At 44.9% G+C, this 17036-nt stretch overlaps 1 protein-coding gene across 1 annotated transcript in view; it reads right to left on the reverse strand.

The window, feature by feature from the left end:
- Window positions 1-3143: 3143 nt before the first annotated feature.
- MDFI (MyoD family inhibitor) overlaps window positions 3144-17036 on the reverse strand; it is a 48563-nt gene continuing 34670 nt past the window's right edge. The window contains exons 4-5 of the mRNA XM_081195891.1: window positions 6480-6752; window positions 3144-4677 (exon numbers count right to left, since the gene is read on the reverse strand). Of these exons, the coding sequence (XP_081052017.1) occupies window positions 4421-4677; window positions 6480-6752 (530 nt within the window). The 3' untranslated portion in view covers window positions 3144-4420. The remainder of the gene's footprint in view (window positions 4678-6479; window positions 6753-17036) is intronic.

Below are 17036 nucleotides of genomic sequence, written 5' to 3' on the forward strand. Positions count from 1 at the left end.
TAGCTGACATTCCCCTCTCCCTGGATTCACAGGCATGTAGGGAGTTAGCAATAGTTTCCCAGCCTGTTGCAGCCCAGCTTGCAGTCAAGACTCCCTTAACCCTGTTCAGGGAAGTTTTTAATGGTTGATCTTTTATTGTGCTTTTCATATTTTGTTAGGAGCTGCCCAGAGTAGCTGGGTCAACCCAGTCAGAAGGGCAGCAGATAAATAATAAAATTATTATGATTACGATTAGTCTGCGATTTGCTGAGTGAGAACCTCATGCACTGTTCATGTTGCTGAAATCAGTGATCAGGTGGGGGGTAGGCAGAAACAGAGTAAGAGCAAGAGACTGACAAAGAAAGGAGGGAGCTGAGAGATGAATGTGCATTGGACTTCAACTACTGATTCAGGTCCCACAAAAGAGCTGGGAACAAAACAGGTTTATTAAACAGGTTCCCTCACAGGGGAAGCAAGTGGTAACCAGGAAAAGGACATTTTCAGCAGTGATGTCCCATCTATGGAGGACCTTCCCCAGGGAAGTTCACCTACGGCATGCCTTGTTGTCTTTGGCAACCAAGAGACATTTATTTATTTCCCCAGGCCTTTAAAGTATATAAAGTACTTTTGAGAGGTGGGTCTCCTGCTGTTGCTGCCATTGTTTCATGCTGTATGATATGTTATTACTGCATGTTGTGTTTTATTTGTTTTAAACCGTGCCATGCACTGCCCTGGAATCAATGATGGAGGGAGGCACAGAATTTTAAACTTAAGTAAACAGATGTGACCTGACATTCCTCTGCCCACTCCACCCACAGTTGTTGGGTGTATGTTTAAAATGTCCAAAGCAGCCAAGGAGGATGGAGCCATTGTTCTTCCCACATCACCAGCTCAATTCTCCTACCTTGTTTGTGCGGGGAGAAACTGAAATCCTGCTGCTGCTTTTTCCTGAAGGCAGGAGAGAAGGGAGATGCAGGCACCGGTAGCACAGTAAGAGAGCAGCTCCAGTGACAGCTTAACCTCTATTGCTGCTTTAGCAGGGATGGAGAACCTATTAATCCCTGGAATGTTGTTGAACTACAACTCCCATCATCCTAGAGTCCGCAGGCCATGCTTGATGGGGCTGCTGGGGGTTGGGAGTCCTACAGTTGGAAGGTCCCAGGTTCCCCATTCCCATTTTAAAGCCATAGACACGATCTTCAGGACCCCTAGCAATGCTTACCCATCATTCAGCAAAGGACCCAAGAGCTTCTGATTATCTTTCAAGTCATTTAAATCTGTGATCTGTTTGCGAGGCCTCTAAAACTTCTTGCAGGCATTTTTGTCTAGAAATTTAGGGATTGTTGTCTCAGCAAGCCCTTGAAAACCAGCTGCTTAATATTATATTTTGCGAATGTGTTCCCTTGCCCCCTTTGTGGTATTTAATATCGAATTATTTGCCGTGGTATTTTTAGGAAATAAGATGTCCACGAAAGCTAATTAGGAACATGTTAGCATGTGTGTAATTAATTAGCCAACATATTTCACATTTTGAAGAGCGTTTATGCTATTTATTCTTTCTTAACAAGATGGCCATCAATATGGAGGGAGGGTGGCCCGTGAAATTTGCAAGGACTTGGTGGTGAATAAATGCATCCCTCCCATAAGCACAAGAGAAAACTTCCCCACAGGAAAATAGGGGGATTGGAAGGGCCTGGTCAGCAGACCTGGGTCACCCAAGGGTTCTACCATGTCTCAGCCCAGATGTTCTAGTGGGGATGGATTCTTCTTTGAAGATGCCAGATATGTGCCTGTTTTACTCAAGAGTAGACCTACTGAAATTAAGGGACCTAACTTAGTCATACTCATTAATTTCAGCTGATCTGCTCTTGAGTAAAACTTCACTGAATACCACCCACAGGGGCTGCCCATTTAGTCCTAACTCAAAGCTCTTCCCAGACCCATTATATGTTAGATGATTGAAATATAAAATGTGAGGAACCTACAAAGGCGGAAGAAGCTCTCCACTTCCGAAGCTTATTCCCCAAAATGCAAAGGGCTGAGAACAGCCCAGCAATGACAGGGACAGGGCTAAAATCGTCATCGTCCATAATCATTTTTAATTGTTAAACTGTCCTTCACCCCATAGGATCCCAGGGCAGTTTACATAAACGTCAGATAAAATACCACAGAGCAGAATTTGACCTCCTTATCCAAACATATTACAATAATAAGGAATGACAGCAGCAGACAAAATAATAACTGTTGGGCTCCACATGTTTATCTCCCAAAAGCCCAAAGGAAAAGATAGTTTTCAGTTGACGTCAAAAAGCTGACTAGGGGGAGAGCTGTACCTCCACAGGGAGTTCCACAAAGAAGGATGCCCTATCCAGTGTCACCACCGAAGCATGAGCCTGGCTGCTCCCCACCCCCACCCCTCCCAGCAGATCTCAAAGCATGGGGGTAAAGGTGCCAACATCCCACAGCGACTTAGTTACCTGTGTCACCAGTTCACAAGAGCACCATGTTAAGGGGGCTTATACAGAGAGCATTCTATCATGCAAAGCCTTCGCCGACAGTCTGGAGCACAACCCAGAGAGTTTTGAACACTTCCATAAAAAATGGAGCAGTCTGGCTACTAGACCTTTTTTCCTGGACGCAGTATAATCAAACCCAAAACGACCTTGTTCTCCAAACATGGTTCATCATTAAATGCTAAGGAATTAAGAGATGTGCAAAGGCTCCAAAAGTCAGAACCACTCATTCCAGCGCAACGCCCCTGCAATTCTTGAGCTCTTTCCAGTCGTTTTTTGGGGGGAGGGATATATCTAGTGAGTCCCATTTCAGATGCTCTGATCTGGGAATTTACTCCCTGCCTGTCTCCGTCTTAAAGAATGCCTTCCCAAAAAGGTCCTCCATTTATAAATTTAGGCTATTTGAAACAAAACATTTTGTGCTTAGATATGACAACCCAAATACAAGATGTGCATGGGCTTATTAATTAATCATCACTGGCATGGTTTTCTTAAACACACTATGGCAGCTAATGCTTCATGCACTTAATATGTGGTGTGTGCGATTTGTACTGGGGTAAAATGACCCCAGGAAAGGTGTCCACTTATCAGTGTGTGGTAGTTTCACCCCTAAAGCCAGTACACAACACTGAAGTATTCTCTGGCTCAAAGTGATTTTTTAACGTTTTATTTACAGTAACAAATAACAATGGAAAGACAAAATATAAACCCATCACTGAAAGGGATTTGAGGACTCCCACGGCAAGGATGTCTACATTTGGAGCGGCATCTGTTGTTCCCCTTTATGGTCCCAAAACAGGCTATCATTTTGGATGGCTCTCTTGGAAGGCTGTCATGTCAGTGTCCAGTATCAAATGGATTGCTGCCTTTGCATTAGGCCTAGTGTTTGCCTGCTGTGGGGAAAAGGCACAGAAATGAGGCTCCTGTTATCCCCTTCCACACCTACAAAGTACATCCTCATCCTCAGGAAAAAGCTCCTTTAAAAGTATTGCATTCAAACACCAGATATGTCATCGAGATCCTTGAATGTGTATGGAGATGACTGGATGGGACTGTCTAATCTCAGCACCGATATGTCCACTGCAAAAAGTTGATGAAAGGATTTGGGTAGGGGAGTTAGGGGTGAGATACGAGTCCTCTTAAAAGTTCACAGGTCAGCTCCTGGCTGCTGACAGTTGTGGAGGGGCTGCTCACAAGTCACTTTCTCATGGGATTAGGGGCTGATCTGAGGCTTTGGCTTCCTTTCTTTCTGCCACTGGAAGAATTCTGCTACAGGGCCAGGGATCAGCCCAGAGCAGCTGCATGAAAACATTCCATCTTGGCACACTAGGCTAGCTGCCATCCTCATGGGCGCCGGAGATGTTCAGTGGCCAGCCAGGAGAGAGCAAGGCTGCCAGCTAGTTGACATCAGTACACTTAAGGCACTTTTGCCAAACGAAAAGCACCAGAACTAAGGGGAGAAATACCCAGGAGTCGAACAGCAGCAGGACCCGACGGCCAGTAGGTGGCACAGCTTACTGGCACGCTAGACCCAGGCAGCACATCATGCCCATCTCTGGGCTCCGTGTGACTGCTCCAGATCCCGGCCAAGCAACATAGCTGGATGTGCAGCTAATCTTTGTCTGCTCTTGGCTCAGGCAGCAGGAACACTCCTCTCCCCCAGCTGCCATTGGGAGGAATCTGGTGGGAGGGAAGAGATAAAGCAAGCACGCCCACCACTTGTCCTTCAAGAATCCTGCACATCTTGTTCCCAAGCAGTTCTGCAGCCCAGAATTTGGGTCCCCTCCGCAGGGCTCATCTGCTGTTTCAAACTTAGCTTCTTTGGATTCAGATTATTGGATGGCGGGGGAGAACAGTGGAGAGACCTCATTGACAAGGTTTCCCGCACATTCAGTTTGTATTCAGGGCATGAGATCTGGCTGCATGTCTCAGGAGGAGAAGCACAGGCCACAGCACTCCATGCAGATCTCAAGGCAGTCAGCCGACTCACAGCATGCATCGATAATGCCGCAGTCCATGTCACATGGCAGGTCGCAATCGGCGCATTCCCCAGAGCCGCAGCAGCAGCAGCAGATGCAAGAATCCTCGGAGCTGCAGGAGCCACAAGTGGCACAGTCCAGCATGATGTTGCAGAGGGTCAGGAACTCACAGAAGAGGCAGGAGAGGATGCAGTGGACACAGCAATCTGGAAGCAGAAAGAAAAGAGAATATCAAAAAGCAAGCAAAGGAGAGCCAAGTGTGGGAAGCTGAAACCAGGCATGGAGAGAAGTGATTGCACCAGAGCCAGAAGACAGGAAGAAACAGAAGATACCATTGTGCATAGCATTCTGCAAAGGCATTGCTCCAAAAATCTACCAATGCTAAGAAAAGCATAAATGTTGCATTTCAGTATATCAAGGCATCTGGGGCCAGTCTGGTGAAAGAAGATGCTGCAGACACTTGGATGAGAGTCAGTAATTATCTGGGATGCTATGGCTAAGGAGAAATCACCTAGGAATCTCTTCAGTGGTCATGCGATTGAGAGCCTGGCCACCTTGGGAAAGTTAACATCAACACTGTGTACAGTGACATGAATTAAGGCCCGAACCTTCCTTTTGAACATACGTAACTATAAATCCTCTCTCTTCCAGAGAAGATCCCATCACAAGCCAGGTGCCCCACAACTGGTTGAAAGGGAGAACAGATAGTGAGAGTTCATCTACTGGCTCGCTGGCATCAACAGTCCCTTGAGGTCTCTTGCCGAGAAACAGTGGCCGGCCTCTTGCAGCTGCAAAAATAATGACGTGGAACTGCAAGGTCTGATTTGGAGCATTCCCCCACCCCACACAGTCTCTCTTTTTTCTCCACCCACCCACCCAGCCAGGGTGCCAACCCCTAGTTTAGGAGCCTGATCTGGCCCTTGAAGTGGCCATGTTTACCTTGGGCCACACCCACTACTGGCATACAGCCTCCAGATGTTTGGCCAATGGTGAGTGCCCATAGGCAGAAATGGTTATAGCAATTAGCACCAACAACTGCAAGGCAAAATTTCTCTGTCAGTAATTCAGCACGCCACACAATGCCACAGTGCAGATAATACTCTCTAGTTCTCAAGCAAGGGCCACTCAGCAGCTTCATAGTAAAGGGATCCAGGGGACAACTCCCCATGAAACATTTTCCACTCCTGCATTGTGCTTTAGTGCGCAGTGGAAAGTATAGGAGACTGTACCGCCACTAGCCCCCCAAAGGATGATATGTCCACCTCCCTTTTGAAGGCTGCATTTCTCTGCAATTGCCATACGACTTAGATGAAGAATCAGGATGAATCGTACACAAGTCCCAAAAGGAAGAACCAACAGCTGCTATGGTAGCTAAAGTAACTAAATCCTGAAAGAGGGAAGGCATACAGGTTCAAAAGCTAATGCAAATGAACATGTGCATGTAATCAAATTGTTTCAGACACTGAACAAGAGTTGTGAGAATAGCAACTCTTAAATCCATCTCCATAATTTTGCTTTCTTCTCTGTCTGGCCAATTTCTTCAGGCCTGTTGAACTGCCCCTGATCTTGTCCCGGCTTCCACTTGCTGCCTGCATCCTTCCACTGAATCTGCCCTCTGTTGCATGGAAGCTGACCATTCTCCAGTCCTGCCACTGAGACTCTGTGGACCCTGGCTGGCTGGCTGGCTGGCTGGCTGGCTGGAGTCCAGTCATGTCTGTCTAATGAATCATTGGCTTTGTAATTGCATGAACTGGAACTCGGGATAGAATATCTCCTATGGATAAGACATGCATCTTAATGCAGGCATTGACCCACTCCATGTGTCTGGAAACAAAACAGGTAGCGTATATACTAAAAAGTAGTAATCAGGAGCATCAGTGTTTCCACCTTCACATTCTCTACCATCCAGTCACTGGTGTGGTGGTGCTTTCTACTCTCCTCCCGATGAACGAAGGACCAAATAAACTCTAGCAGTAGCTGAAGAATATTAAGGTATGGGGAGAGGTACCTTCCTGTGCCTCAGTAGGTATCTGAGATGATGCTGATTTGGAGCTGCCTTTGCTCTTTTTACTGATCTGGCTGTTGATGGAATGATGAGATTGCAGCTTCCGATGAGGCTTCTGGGAGCCTGACAGTGAGCTGCGTTCAGAGCACAAGGCACCATTCCCAGCTTCGCCGTTAGAAGCACTGAGGTCTGACACATGCCCAGCACCATTCTGCAGCAGGGGAATCAAAGTCGAGGTTGGAGGGGTCCGGACAGTTACTCGGCTTTGGGGCTGACCTGTTAGGGAAGAAGAGAAAGATTACTGAACATAATGCCTATGCAGTTCTGACAGAAATATATCTAGGATTCCACACTGCCCTCAGAAGCATTGAGAAATTGTGGACTCCGTTATGTTGGGGGGGGGGGAGGGAATACTTGGCTTTGCAACAGTTTGTCCCTTCACATTTTGCTTTTAGTTCCCCTCAACACGCCTTTCTTTTCATAATCTTAAAAATAATTTGCAAAACAATAAACCTAAAGTATTTCAGAACATTTACAATACAGTGGTACCTCAGGTTACATACACTTCAGGTTACATATGCTTCAGGTTACAGACTCCGCTAACTCAGAAATATTACCTCGGGTTAAGAACTTTGCTTCAGGATGAGAACAGAAATCATGCTCTGGCGGTGCGGCAGCAGCGGGAGGCCCCATTAGCTAAAGTGGTGCTTCAGGTTAAGAACAGTTTCAGGTTAAGTACGGACCTCCGGAATGAATGAACTTCTTAACCCAAGGTACCACTGTATCCCTCTTCCAAGCAAACAACATCATCTCCACAGCTCCCTGAACAAAATCCAAATTGAGTTTTGTGATTTCAGGCTGTAAGCTATTTCTTTTTCAGCTGAATAACCATTATGAAAGCTACACAATTAAAAGCTTTGTACCTACAGTTTGCAGAAAGTATTGTATTTGTCCAGAAGACTAGCTAGGCGGAGGGGTGGGGGCTGGTCCTAGAATAGACTTTGGTCCGAATTCAGTAATGGTCATACACAGCAGTGAGCTATCCTCCAGAAATCTAATCTACAGGGCCAGTGCTGTGCAGTTTTGGTACAAGTTTGAAAGAGAATGAGATTGCTGGAATCAGTTCTGCACCAGGAATACAGATCCTTTTGTGATGTTTGCTCACAGGTCCTCTACACTGTTGATTAGAAATTTCCTTTTTATAGTTTTTGCCCATTTTATTGCTTTGAATTCTCACTTAGTTGGCTCTTAAGAGGCTATAAGTACTGGATGTAGGAAAAAATCAAAAAGCCAAATATAGTAAAGGCTAAACTGAGAGCAGGGTAAGTTAAACAGTTTTAAATGTATGCAGTAAATTTGTCCGAAGGAATGTGCAACAATGATGTGGCAAGAAAGATGAATAACTAATAAAGTAATGGAGGATAGCAACTGGTCATTTTAGGAGAGTTCAATAAATAATAAACAATATATTGAAGACATTTCTGTATGGGAGATAGTTTAGCAATCCGTGCAGAGATTATCAGGTCTGATGATCATGCAAGCATCTTTCACTGCATGTAGAATCACTAAATGTGATGATGTAAGCATGGATGGGGACCTGTAGCTCAGCACCAGCCAGCCCAGCAAATAGTCAGGAGTTGATGTGGGTTGTAGTCCATCATCTGGAGGGCCACAGGTTCCCCACCCCTGATGTACATGCAGGTTGCATGCTATTTCCTACAGTGTAAAAACACACACTCCCTGGCCTGGTTTTTGAGATCCAAAGTATGCTGATCTCTGGAAGAAGGTACCTTCTGCAAGATATCTGCTTCTGCTGTGGAGTTTCTCTCATTCATGGGTTAAAAAAAATGTTACGGAATGAATTCTTTCTTGGTGGGGGATTTGTTTTTGTTTTTTGCCAGTCACCTTGGTTATTCTTTAGGACAGGAAAGTGGATTATAAATATTTTAATAATACCAAAACCCCAAGTGACTTCTATTCTAAAATGTCTGAGGCCTTTTGGGAATGCTGTTGACTTTGAACCTTTTGTTTTCTGTACTGACCATTCCTTGTGGTTAAAAGATGTCTTTGTGCGCCTTGGCATTGCTTTTTAATAAGTGTGTGTAGAAATGTGGGGGGAGGGAGATTATAGGAGCTCTTACCTGTGTATTACACAAAACCATACAAAATGTGAAATAAAGTAAACTGAATATTTTCCTCAGGGAATAGCAGTTTTAACTGATTATTCCTCCCCCCTCCCACACCGTTTTTACTTCAATGAATTCTGAAAAACAAACAAAAATTATACTAGCTATCAAGTGGAAATGTGGTTAACATCACATACTGTACATTCTTAAACATTCACATATCCACAGTAACCAAGAGGCAAAATAAGCTGCGACTTCCGAAATACAGGCTATTATTGTACTGAATGGTAACACATGTGAAAATTGAATGTATGCAATGGCAAGTCAAGAGTTAGCTGTGTCTCTCTTCCCTAGAAAATAAATGTTTGGTCCCAATGGCTCATTCAAGTCTCCAAATGACAATGGGGATTTAAAGGGGGGGAACGGTCCCCCTGGCTATTTATGTGGAATTGTACTTATTTTAATTATTATACCACCCTTCAGCTGGACCATAAAGAAGGCTGATCGCCGAAGAATTGATGCTTTGAATTATGGTGCTGGAGGAGACTCTTGAGAGTCCCATGGACTGCAAGAAGAACAAACCTATTCATTCTTAAGGAAATCAGCCCTGGAAGGACAGATCGTGAAGCTGACGCTCCAATACTTTGGCCACCTCATGAGAAGAGAAGACTCCCTGGAAAAGACCCTGATGTTGGGAAAGATGGAGGGCACAAGGAGAAGGGGACGACAGAGGACGAGATGGTTGGACAGTGTTCTCGAAGCTACCAGCATGAGCTTGACCAAACTGCGGGAGGCAGTGGAAGACAGAAGTGCCTGGCGTGCTCTGGTCCATGGGGTCACGAAGAGTCGGACACGACTAAACGACAACAACAACCACCACCCTTCATGTGAAGATCACAAAAATACATAAAAATGCAAAACGAGAACACAAAATATGTAATAAAACAGAAACAAACCAGTAACACCATCTCCCACAAACACAAGCACAGGATCACAGCAGAAAACAAAAGGGAAACCATGCTGGCCATTTGCTTGGACAACAGAGACATTCTAGACTCCTAAAATCAATTTTTGCTCTTCCTTGGTGGTGGGGAGGAGAGCAGAACTTCTTTGGGATCTTCAGCCTACATTTGGAGCCTTGGGACATGGACCTTTCCCTTTTATGAAGCTGCAGTCTCCTCTCTGGGCAGAGCCAGCCAAACCTCTGCTATGAATGGCATGCATCTGCTGGCCTGGGATCCCCCACTCCCCTCCGAGCCTCAACCACAAACTGTTCAAGAATGAAGAACAATTGTGATTACAGACCATTGTCCAGTTGTGTCAAAGTAGCTCCGTTGACTTTAGGAGAGGTTACACAGTATGCATGGCGGCAGCAGTAAGACGGGGGAGGCCTGTGTACAATAAAGACCTCCCACTGCTCTGCCATGTATGCAGCACTGGAAGGTTTCAAGGCATATACACCAGCCCAGTGGGAAGCAGTACTTGCTCAGATCTAAGTGGCGGCGCTCTACTAATTTTTGGAGGCATCACTTAACAATGTTGTGGCATTCTTACTTGAAATGTAAATGTACAGAAAATCAGTTTAAAGAGAAATTGGGAAGTGACACAAAGATGTGAGTAACTTGCCCAAAGCCACCATTAAATAGGAAAAAATAAAATTATGAAATTCCCCAAATCCACCTCTCCCAATTCTCTCCAACTGTACACTTTTTTTAAAAAAGGAGTGAAGGAATTCAGGTCTCCCCCTTAATTCTAGCACTACCAAAGCGACAGTCATGAATGTAAAGTGTGTAAACTACTAAGTGCAAGAGATTGCAAATTGCAGTTTGGCAGTGGGCAAGTCATGGAAATAATCATTTGAATGGCTTTAGCCAAGAAATATATTTGGGGATATGCACGCACCATTAGAACCTGCAACCTCTTGCGTACGCTTCTGATTTTCAGTTTATAAACCAGCTATCCAGATCAGGATAGGGTTAAGGAAAATGACGTGATTGGCCCCCAAACAAATAACTCGCCACACATTCACCTCATCCCTCTCCCTCCAAGCTAGGGCTTGTTTTTTCCCTCTGCTAGACTTTACATTTCTCTCTCCTCTCTGATCTGTAAACACGGGGTGATTCAGCAGAAAGGCTTGAGAGCAGAAATTATCTTGAGCCAATCCAGGGAACAGACGCTGCATTCTCTTTGGGGTGTCAGCTGGACAGGACTCCTGAATTTCTGGGATGAAAACGGCCAGGACTGAGTCATACTGAAAGCATCATGCCCAACCTTCCAGCACAAGATGTTTCTTGTCTCCTGATAGTGGGGGAGCAGAGCAATGCACAGTAGGTGGCAAAAAGGCAATCTTGGTTTCTCTAGCATGGGTAACCTACCAGAGGGTGTTAAGTTGACACAGGATTCTATTTTGACACACATGGACTCAAGGAGAAAAGAGGTGGAATTGTAGGCACCAAGAAACACAGCTGCCATTTCCTGGATCTGAGCTTGGCTCTGCCAATAGAGTCATCTGCCAGATACAGTAGGATGCCAATATTAGTTTGATGGTGGTAAGAGGGCATCTCTGGATCAGAAGCCAACATTTTAGAATGGCAAAGCACCAGAATGGCCACCTAGTTATCTTCAATTATTATTTGTTCCACTGCTCAGGAAGCTTGTGAAGTCACTCACATTAAGAGACAAATGACAGACATTATATAGGAAAGTTGACTCATTAAAGGCTTGTAGGGAAATATTACAAATATTACAGAGACCTGCATAAAACAAAGTGTTTCTTCTTCCCATACATACCACACCTGTACATGAGGCTAAGCAAGAGAGGATTCTTTAGTGAACCAGAGCTATTGGTAGTTAATAAAGGTATCATAAAATGAGCATGGATATACTAGTTATCTTATCTTGTGGTTTTGCATAGAACTGGAATGGTAGGGCCAGGCTCGTAGGAAGGGTTATGTTTCTGTTGGAGAGTTCATGCTCAGGAGAGGGAAACTGCTGGCCAATGAGTGCAATCATGATTATGAATAATCACTCTCTATTTTTTATTTACTTATGAAACGTCTATACCACTTTTCAATCAATATTCCCAAAGGACATTGGATGGACAGGTGGCAGTTACTGTCACTGTTTATAGTTGCCAAGATCATTTTCAGTGCCAAGCATAGTCACTGACAACCGTACCTGGAGGGAGGGAGGATCATTATAGGATTAGGGATGGCAAAGAGACAAGAGCTCTTAATCAGGTGTGCTGAAGAGGGCAGGTTGGGAGGGAAGAGCACCCACCCACACACTATCTCTGCCCCCATCCCCATCACATCATGGGGAAAGAAAGATTCCACCTAAACATTAGGAAGAACTTCCTGACAGTAAGAGCTGTTCGACAGTGGAATTTGCTGCCAAGGAGTGTGGTGGAGTCTCCTTCTTTGGAGGTCTTTAAGCAGAGGCTTGACAACCATATGTCAGGAGTGCTCTGATGGTGTTTCCTGCTTGGCAGGGGGTTGGACTCGATGGCCCTTGTGGTCTCTTCCAACTCTATGATTCTATGATTCTATGATTCTATGATTCTATGATTCTATGACATCATGCATGTTCCAGGGTGATGGCCTGCAAAGGGAAAGCTTCCTATACTTGTGGAAGCTCCCACATGAATCAGAACCTTGAAAAATCATGAATAGAGAAGACTCCCCAGAGCAGAAATTCAGCCCAAAGGAATGGAGAGCTGAAGGGACAGGCCATCACAACCATAATGTGAGGGACAGGGTCATTGAGCAAAGCCTGCTCTCCCTACCTGCTCTTGCGGTGTGCAGGAAAATGGCTGGATGGGGCTTAAGAAGAGGACTTGAACCTTGCTGTCCTCTGCCCAAACCCAATGTCCCACTCCCGACACCACACTTGTCTCATTCATATTGTGACATGGTGAGGCACTATCCTACCAGCAGAAGTTCCCTTTGCATACACATAGCCCTTGCCAGCACAAAGCCTTTTCAAATTCAACCGCTTGTTAAATAAAGGTTTTGACCTATCCATGACCTGGGTATGCAAGGATCAGCATTTTGAAAACACATTGTGCTGAGGTTTTCATTCTGACAGAATGCCAGTTGTAAGGTTTCTCCCCTACCTTTTGACCTCAGAAACTGCACATTAGCATGCTAATGGCAGCAGGACAATCAGTGACTGCACAAGTCTCTTGCTCAATGCTAATGGTTGCAGTATCCAAGCACACCTATAGCTCTTTATCTGCAACGTGACGGGAGCAAAAGCTTTATCGTTAGTTAAAACTTTTCTAAGAGGGAGAGGCTCCTTGCTATATGCACATCTGCCTCGTTTTCAGTTTCAGCTTAAGGCTAAGAATGAATTTCACCAGCTGAGTTCAAATAGAGCCCATGAGAATATGGGTTCACACACTGACATGACCTTAACTGCAGTGGCATGAGTGAACCATTATAATCATCATTATTTCGGGGATGAAATTATAGAGTGGTGAATCCCCTAATCAGATAATTACAGGTGGGAATTCCACTGATGATAAGAATTTCATTCCCAGCCATTTATTATAGTTTTTTTCCCTGGCTTTTCAACACAGTCTCCTTTCTCAAACCAGGCCAACACCCAATTCACCATTAGCAACCTGGACCGTTTCAAAAGCTTTCTCTGTTCCAGGGGTGAATAAAGGGCAAGTAGCCTGAAGACCCATTTGATACAATCCACAGGGAGCTTCCCTTATGCAAGCTCACCAAAGTGAACAGGGGCTGCACACATATTCTATTCTTAATCCTTTGGTCCTGTTTTCTGAAGGAAAAAAAAAATGGGGGGGGAGGGATTAAGCCAAGCTTATTTATTTATTTAAAGCCAGGGTGACCGACATCTGATCTGACCCCCCTCCAAGCAGATTTTTCTGCTCTGCCAAAAAAGCAACCACACACCCAACCCCATTGATTTTGACAGTAATGATGACTCAATTTCTATATTTAAAATATCTCTAAGCAGTGTACAGAAAACTGAAGCAACAACAGACAAGTTAAACAAAAATATTATAGCACGCAATTACATATAAAAATGTTACATTGTTGCAAGGTTACTAATATATATATATATATATATATATATATATATATATATATATATATATATAAAAATCGGTATCAATTCATTTCCCCCCCACAGCCTCTGGGTTCTCACCCAGGGTCTGAACAAACTCTCAGCTGACCCACAAAAGTCTCACAATGAGAAGAGATCCTGGAAACAGCAGACATCACCCTAGTCTCACACTCCAGATTTGTTCTTTATGGTCAGGCTCAAGGTGGATGTTACTTCCTCAGGCTACCCACAGCTGGGTCCCATTCAGCTGCACTTTTCACACCCAGTTCCAGGTGCAGCAGGTTTGTTGAGTTTCCCATGGGGTCCAAAGGATGGGGAAATGGCCCCCTCCACTCGCAGCTCTTTCTTCACCCTCTGCGCTTTTCTCCTCCAGCTGCGGTGGCAGCAAAAAAATAATCAAGTGGACACAGCACTGAGGTGGGCTGAGAGGTTCAAGCTAGGGCTGCAAAATTGCCCCTCTTATCATTTGAGGGATAGGGAAGAGAAAATAATTTGCACAGATCAGCAGAGGAGGGGGCCTGTGTGTGAAAAGGTGCTGACTGGCCACATCTACTTTTGGCCACATCCACGACTGGCACACAGCCCCAAGTATAGTGAAAATGGAGCCTTGCATCACTAGAAACATGTTTGTTCTTTCAATTTGGAGTAGACTCGGTTTTGTTTTTCAGGACCATCGCTTTTGAGATGTAGTTCAACAATAGAACAGATGGTCCCAGGTCAAATCTACAATGGCTTCTTCATGTAGGGCTGGGAGAAACTCCTGACTGAAAGCCACTGCCAGTCAATGTACTGTATACAGTACTGAACTAGGCAGACCAAATGTCTGCCACACTGCAAAGCAGCTTCCTAGGTTCCTAAGGGAATGTTTGTACAGTAATGAAACAAATGCAACATCTTGGCTTCTCCCTACCCAATACCAACTAAAGAGTGATGATCCTACCTGCTATGTAAGCACAGCAAAAAGTTCCGACTCAAGTTCCAGAACTAACAGAAGTGTTGTAATCTGGTGGATGCATTAACGCCATGAGTATTCCTTTGATCTGGTCACTCTAGTCATACAGTGGTACCTCGGGTTACATACGCTTCAGGTTACAGACTCTGGCAACCCAGAAATAGTACCTCGGGTTAAGTACTTTGCTTCAGGATGAGAACAGAAATTGTGCTCCAGCGGCGCAGCAGCAGCAGAAGGCCCCATTAGCTAAAGTGGTGCTTCAGGTTAAGAAGTTTTAGGTTAAGAATTAAGTACTTAACCCAAGGTACCACTGTACTGTTGTAAGGTAGCTAGGACTTGTTCTAGATCAGGGATGGGGAACTGGGTCTTTATCTCCCCCCCCCCTCCAGGGACCAAGTCTGACAAACAGTTGATGTCGCAGTGACATCCAGTGATGCATATTTTTGTATAGCGCTGTGCATGGAAGCCCTGATGATCAGCTGATCACTGGAGCTTCAGAAGCACTGTACTTTTCAGGCATCAATGACCAGCTGATCAGCTGTGCTTGCAAAGTACTGTACACCCAGGCTTTGCAGATCAGCTGTTTCATGGTACCTGCAAACTCCCTTCAGCCCAGCCTCACCTTTACCTGCCCCAAACTTGATGACATTCATGATAGCTTGGCCAAAATGGCATTACAGAGCAAACAGGGAGGCCTAGCAGGTCTAATTAGGTCTGCAAGTCACAAGTTCCCCATTATTGCTCTAGATAAACCTATTTTGTCTAGATGCTTTTATTCTCAGTAACCCCCACTCTGCTAGCTCGGAAGAATGCAAAATGGGATCCCAAATGGTGTTAAGTTGGAGTGGCTTAAATGGAAGCAGAAGACCAACACTGGCATTGCCAGTTAAAGATGAGAGGTCTACTTCGGATGACCTAGCTATGACGATACTGTGACAAATGATTCACAAACAATTCCACTTGAATATGGAGATGCACATTAGGTCAGATCATGGCGGAGCAAAAACCTTGCTCTCAGTAATGTTCTTTGTGGCAGAGGGGAAAAGCACAATTTATAGCATGCTTGCAAAATCAAAAGCTTCTCCTAAGGAGAAAGATCTCTCCTTCAAGGAATTTTCGTTCGAGGAAGACACCTCAGGGAGTGGTTTGAGGGCCAGTGGCAATGTGTGTGTGTAAAAACCTACAGCAGAGGCGCAACATCTGGGAGCATAGCTGCTGAAAGCTCCCTCTCTGCAGAGGGTGCAGCATGACTGCAGAGTGACTCATGAATGCAGAATGTCAACAGGCAAGCAGCCCAGCACCAGATGCTCGCAGGCAAGCATGTGGCTTCAGAATTGCACAGTTTCATTACGACAGTGTTTCTAGTACCCTTTCCCCAGTAACCTTTTGTTCTATATATATGCCTGCGCAACAAATGATTTGCAGAACTCACCCAAAGTATTTTCCTAAATGAGGAAAACCCTTTGAGGGATGAAAGGGCATGTTAGTGCCCAGAAGGGATCAGTCTTTTTAGGGTAGGGCAGTCTCCCCTTCCTTGTTTTCCTGTTGTCTACAGGAAGGTGCCATTGGGAGCAGAAAAGCGAGGCGATGGGTGCTAGCCTCTGCCACTATGGTCGTAATAGCACCCTCTCAAAGCTTCCAGGGGGGAAATGGGTTATCAGGCTACCATGACATGTGTTAACCTGTAATGTTCAGTCTGGCCCACAAAGTAGCTTCTGGTGCTACTTTATCTCGACACAGATCTGTGTCCCAAGACCCATGGCATCACCACTTTGAAATGATGCTTCTAGATGACCTGTTTCTTGAGCATTTAATCTGAATGCCTACCTATACCTGATTTAGCTGGAGGGCTTCCCTACCTAAAAACAGCATCAATAGATGGCAGTAATAGAGATAGGTTAGGCCAAAATAGCTTTGTGCACCAGTATATCAAGTAACTTTCTCACAAGTCAGTGTGTGCTTGCACTGACTGCTGAAGGGAGCTGTGCATTGTGGGCGAGCATCTGCACTTCCTGGCTCAACAGCCTCCATGCAACAGCCTCTCTTGATGGCGACAACCTCACATGTAATCACCTAGTTCTACAGGGTGGACGTCACATCCCTGAGAATGGTATAAATCAAAGTTTAATCTCTCAATAGAAGGAGATTGTGCATGTCCACTGCAAATTTCTGTGGATTACTCTGTACTGGCTGTTCTTCGGATTTCTAAACGACAGCTGTTGTATCCTGGTCACACTTCAATTTTTTTCTATGCAGCCACGAGTGAGTGCAAGAAAGGGAGTGGGGGAATCAGAAAGTGGGCAATAATTAGTTTTTGTATTTCCAGTTAAGGAATCATGTATCTATTGGAATTAGAAACAGACATTTAAGAACATTGCATGAAGATCC

Source organism: Podarcis bocagei (assembly GCF_964188305.1).
Source record: "Podarcis bocagei genome assembly, chromosome: 5".
Classification (NCBI taxonomy): Eukaryota; Metazoa; Chordata; class Lepidosauria; order Squamata; family Lacertidae; genus Podarcis; species Podarcis bocagei.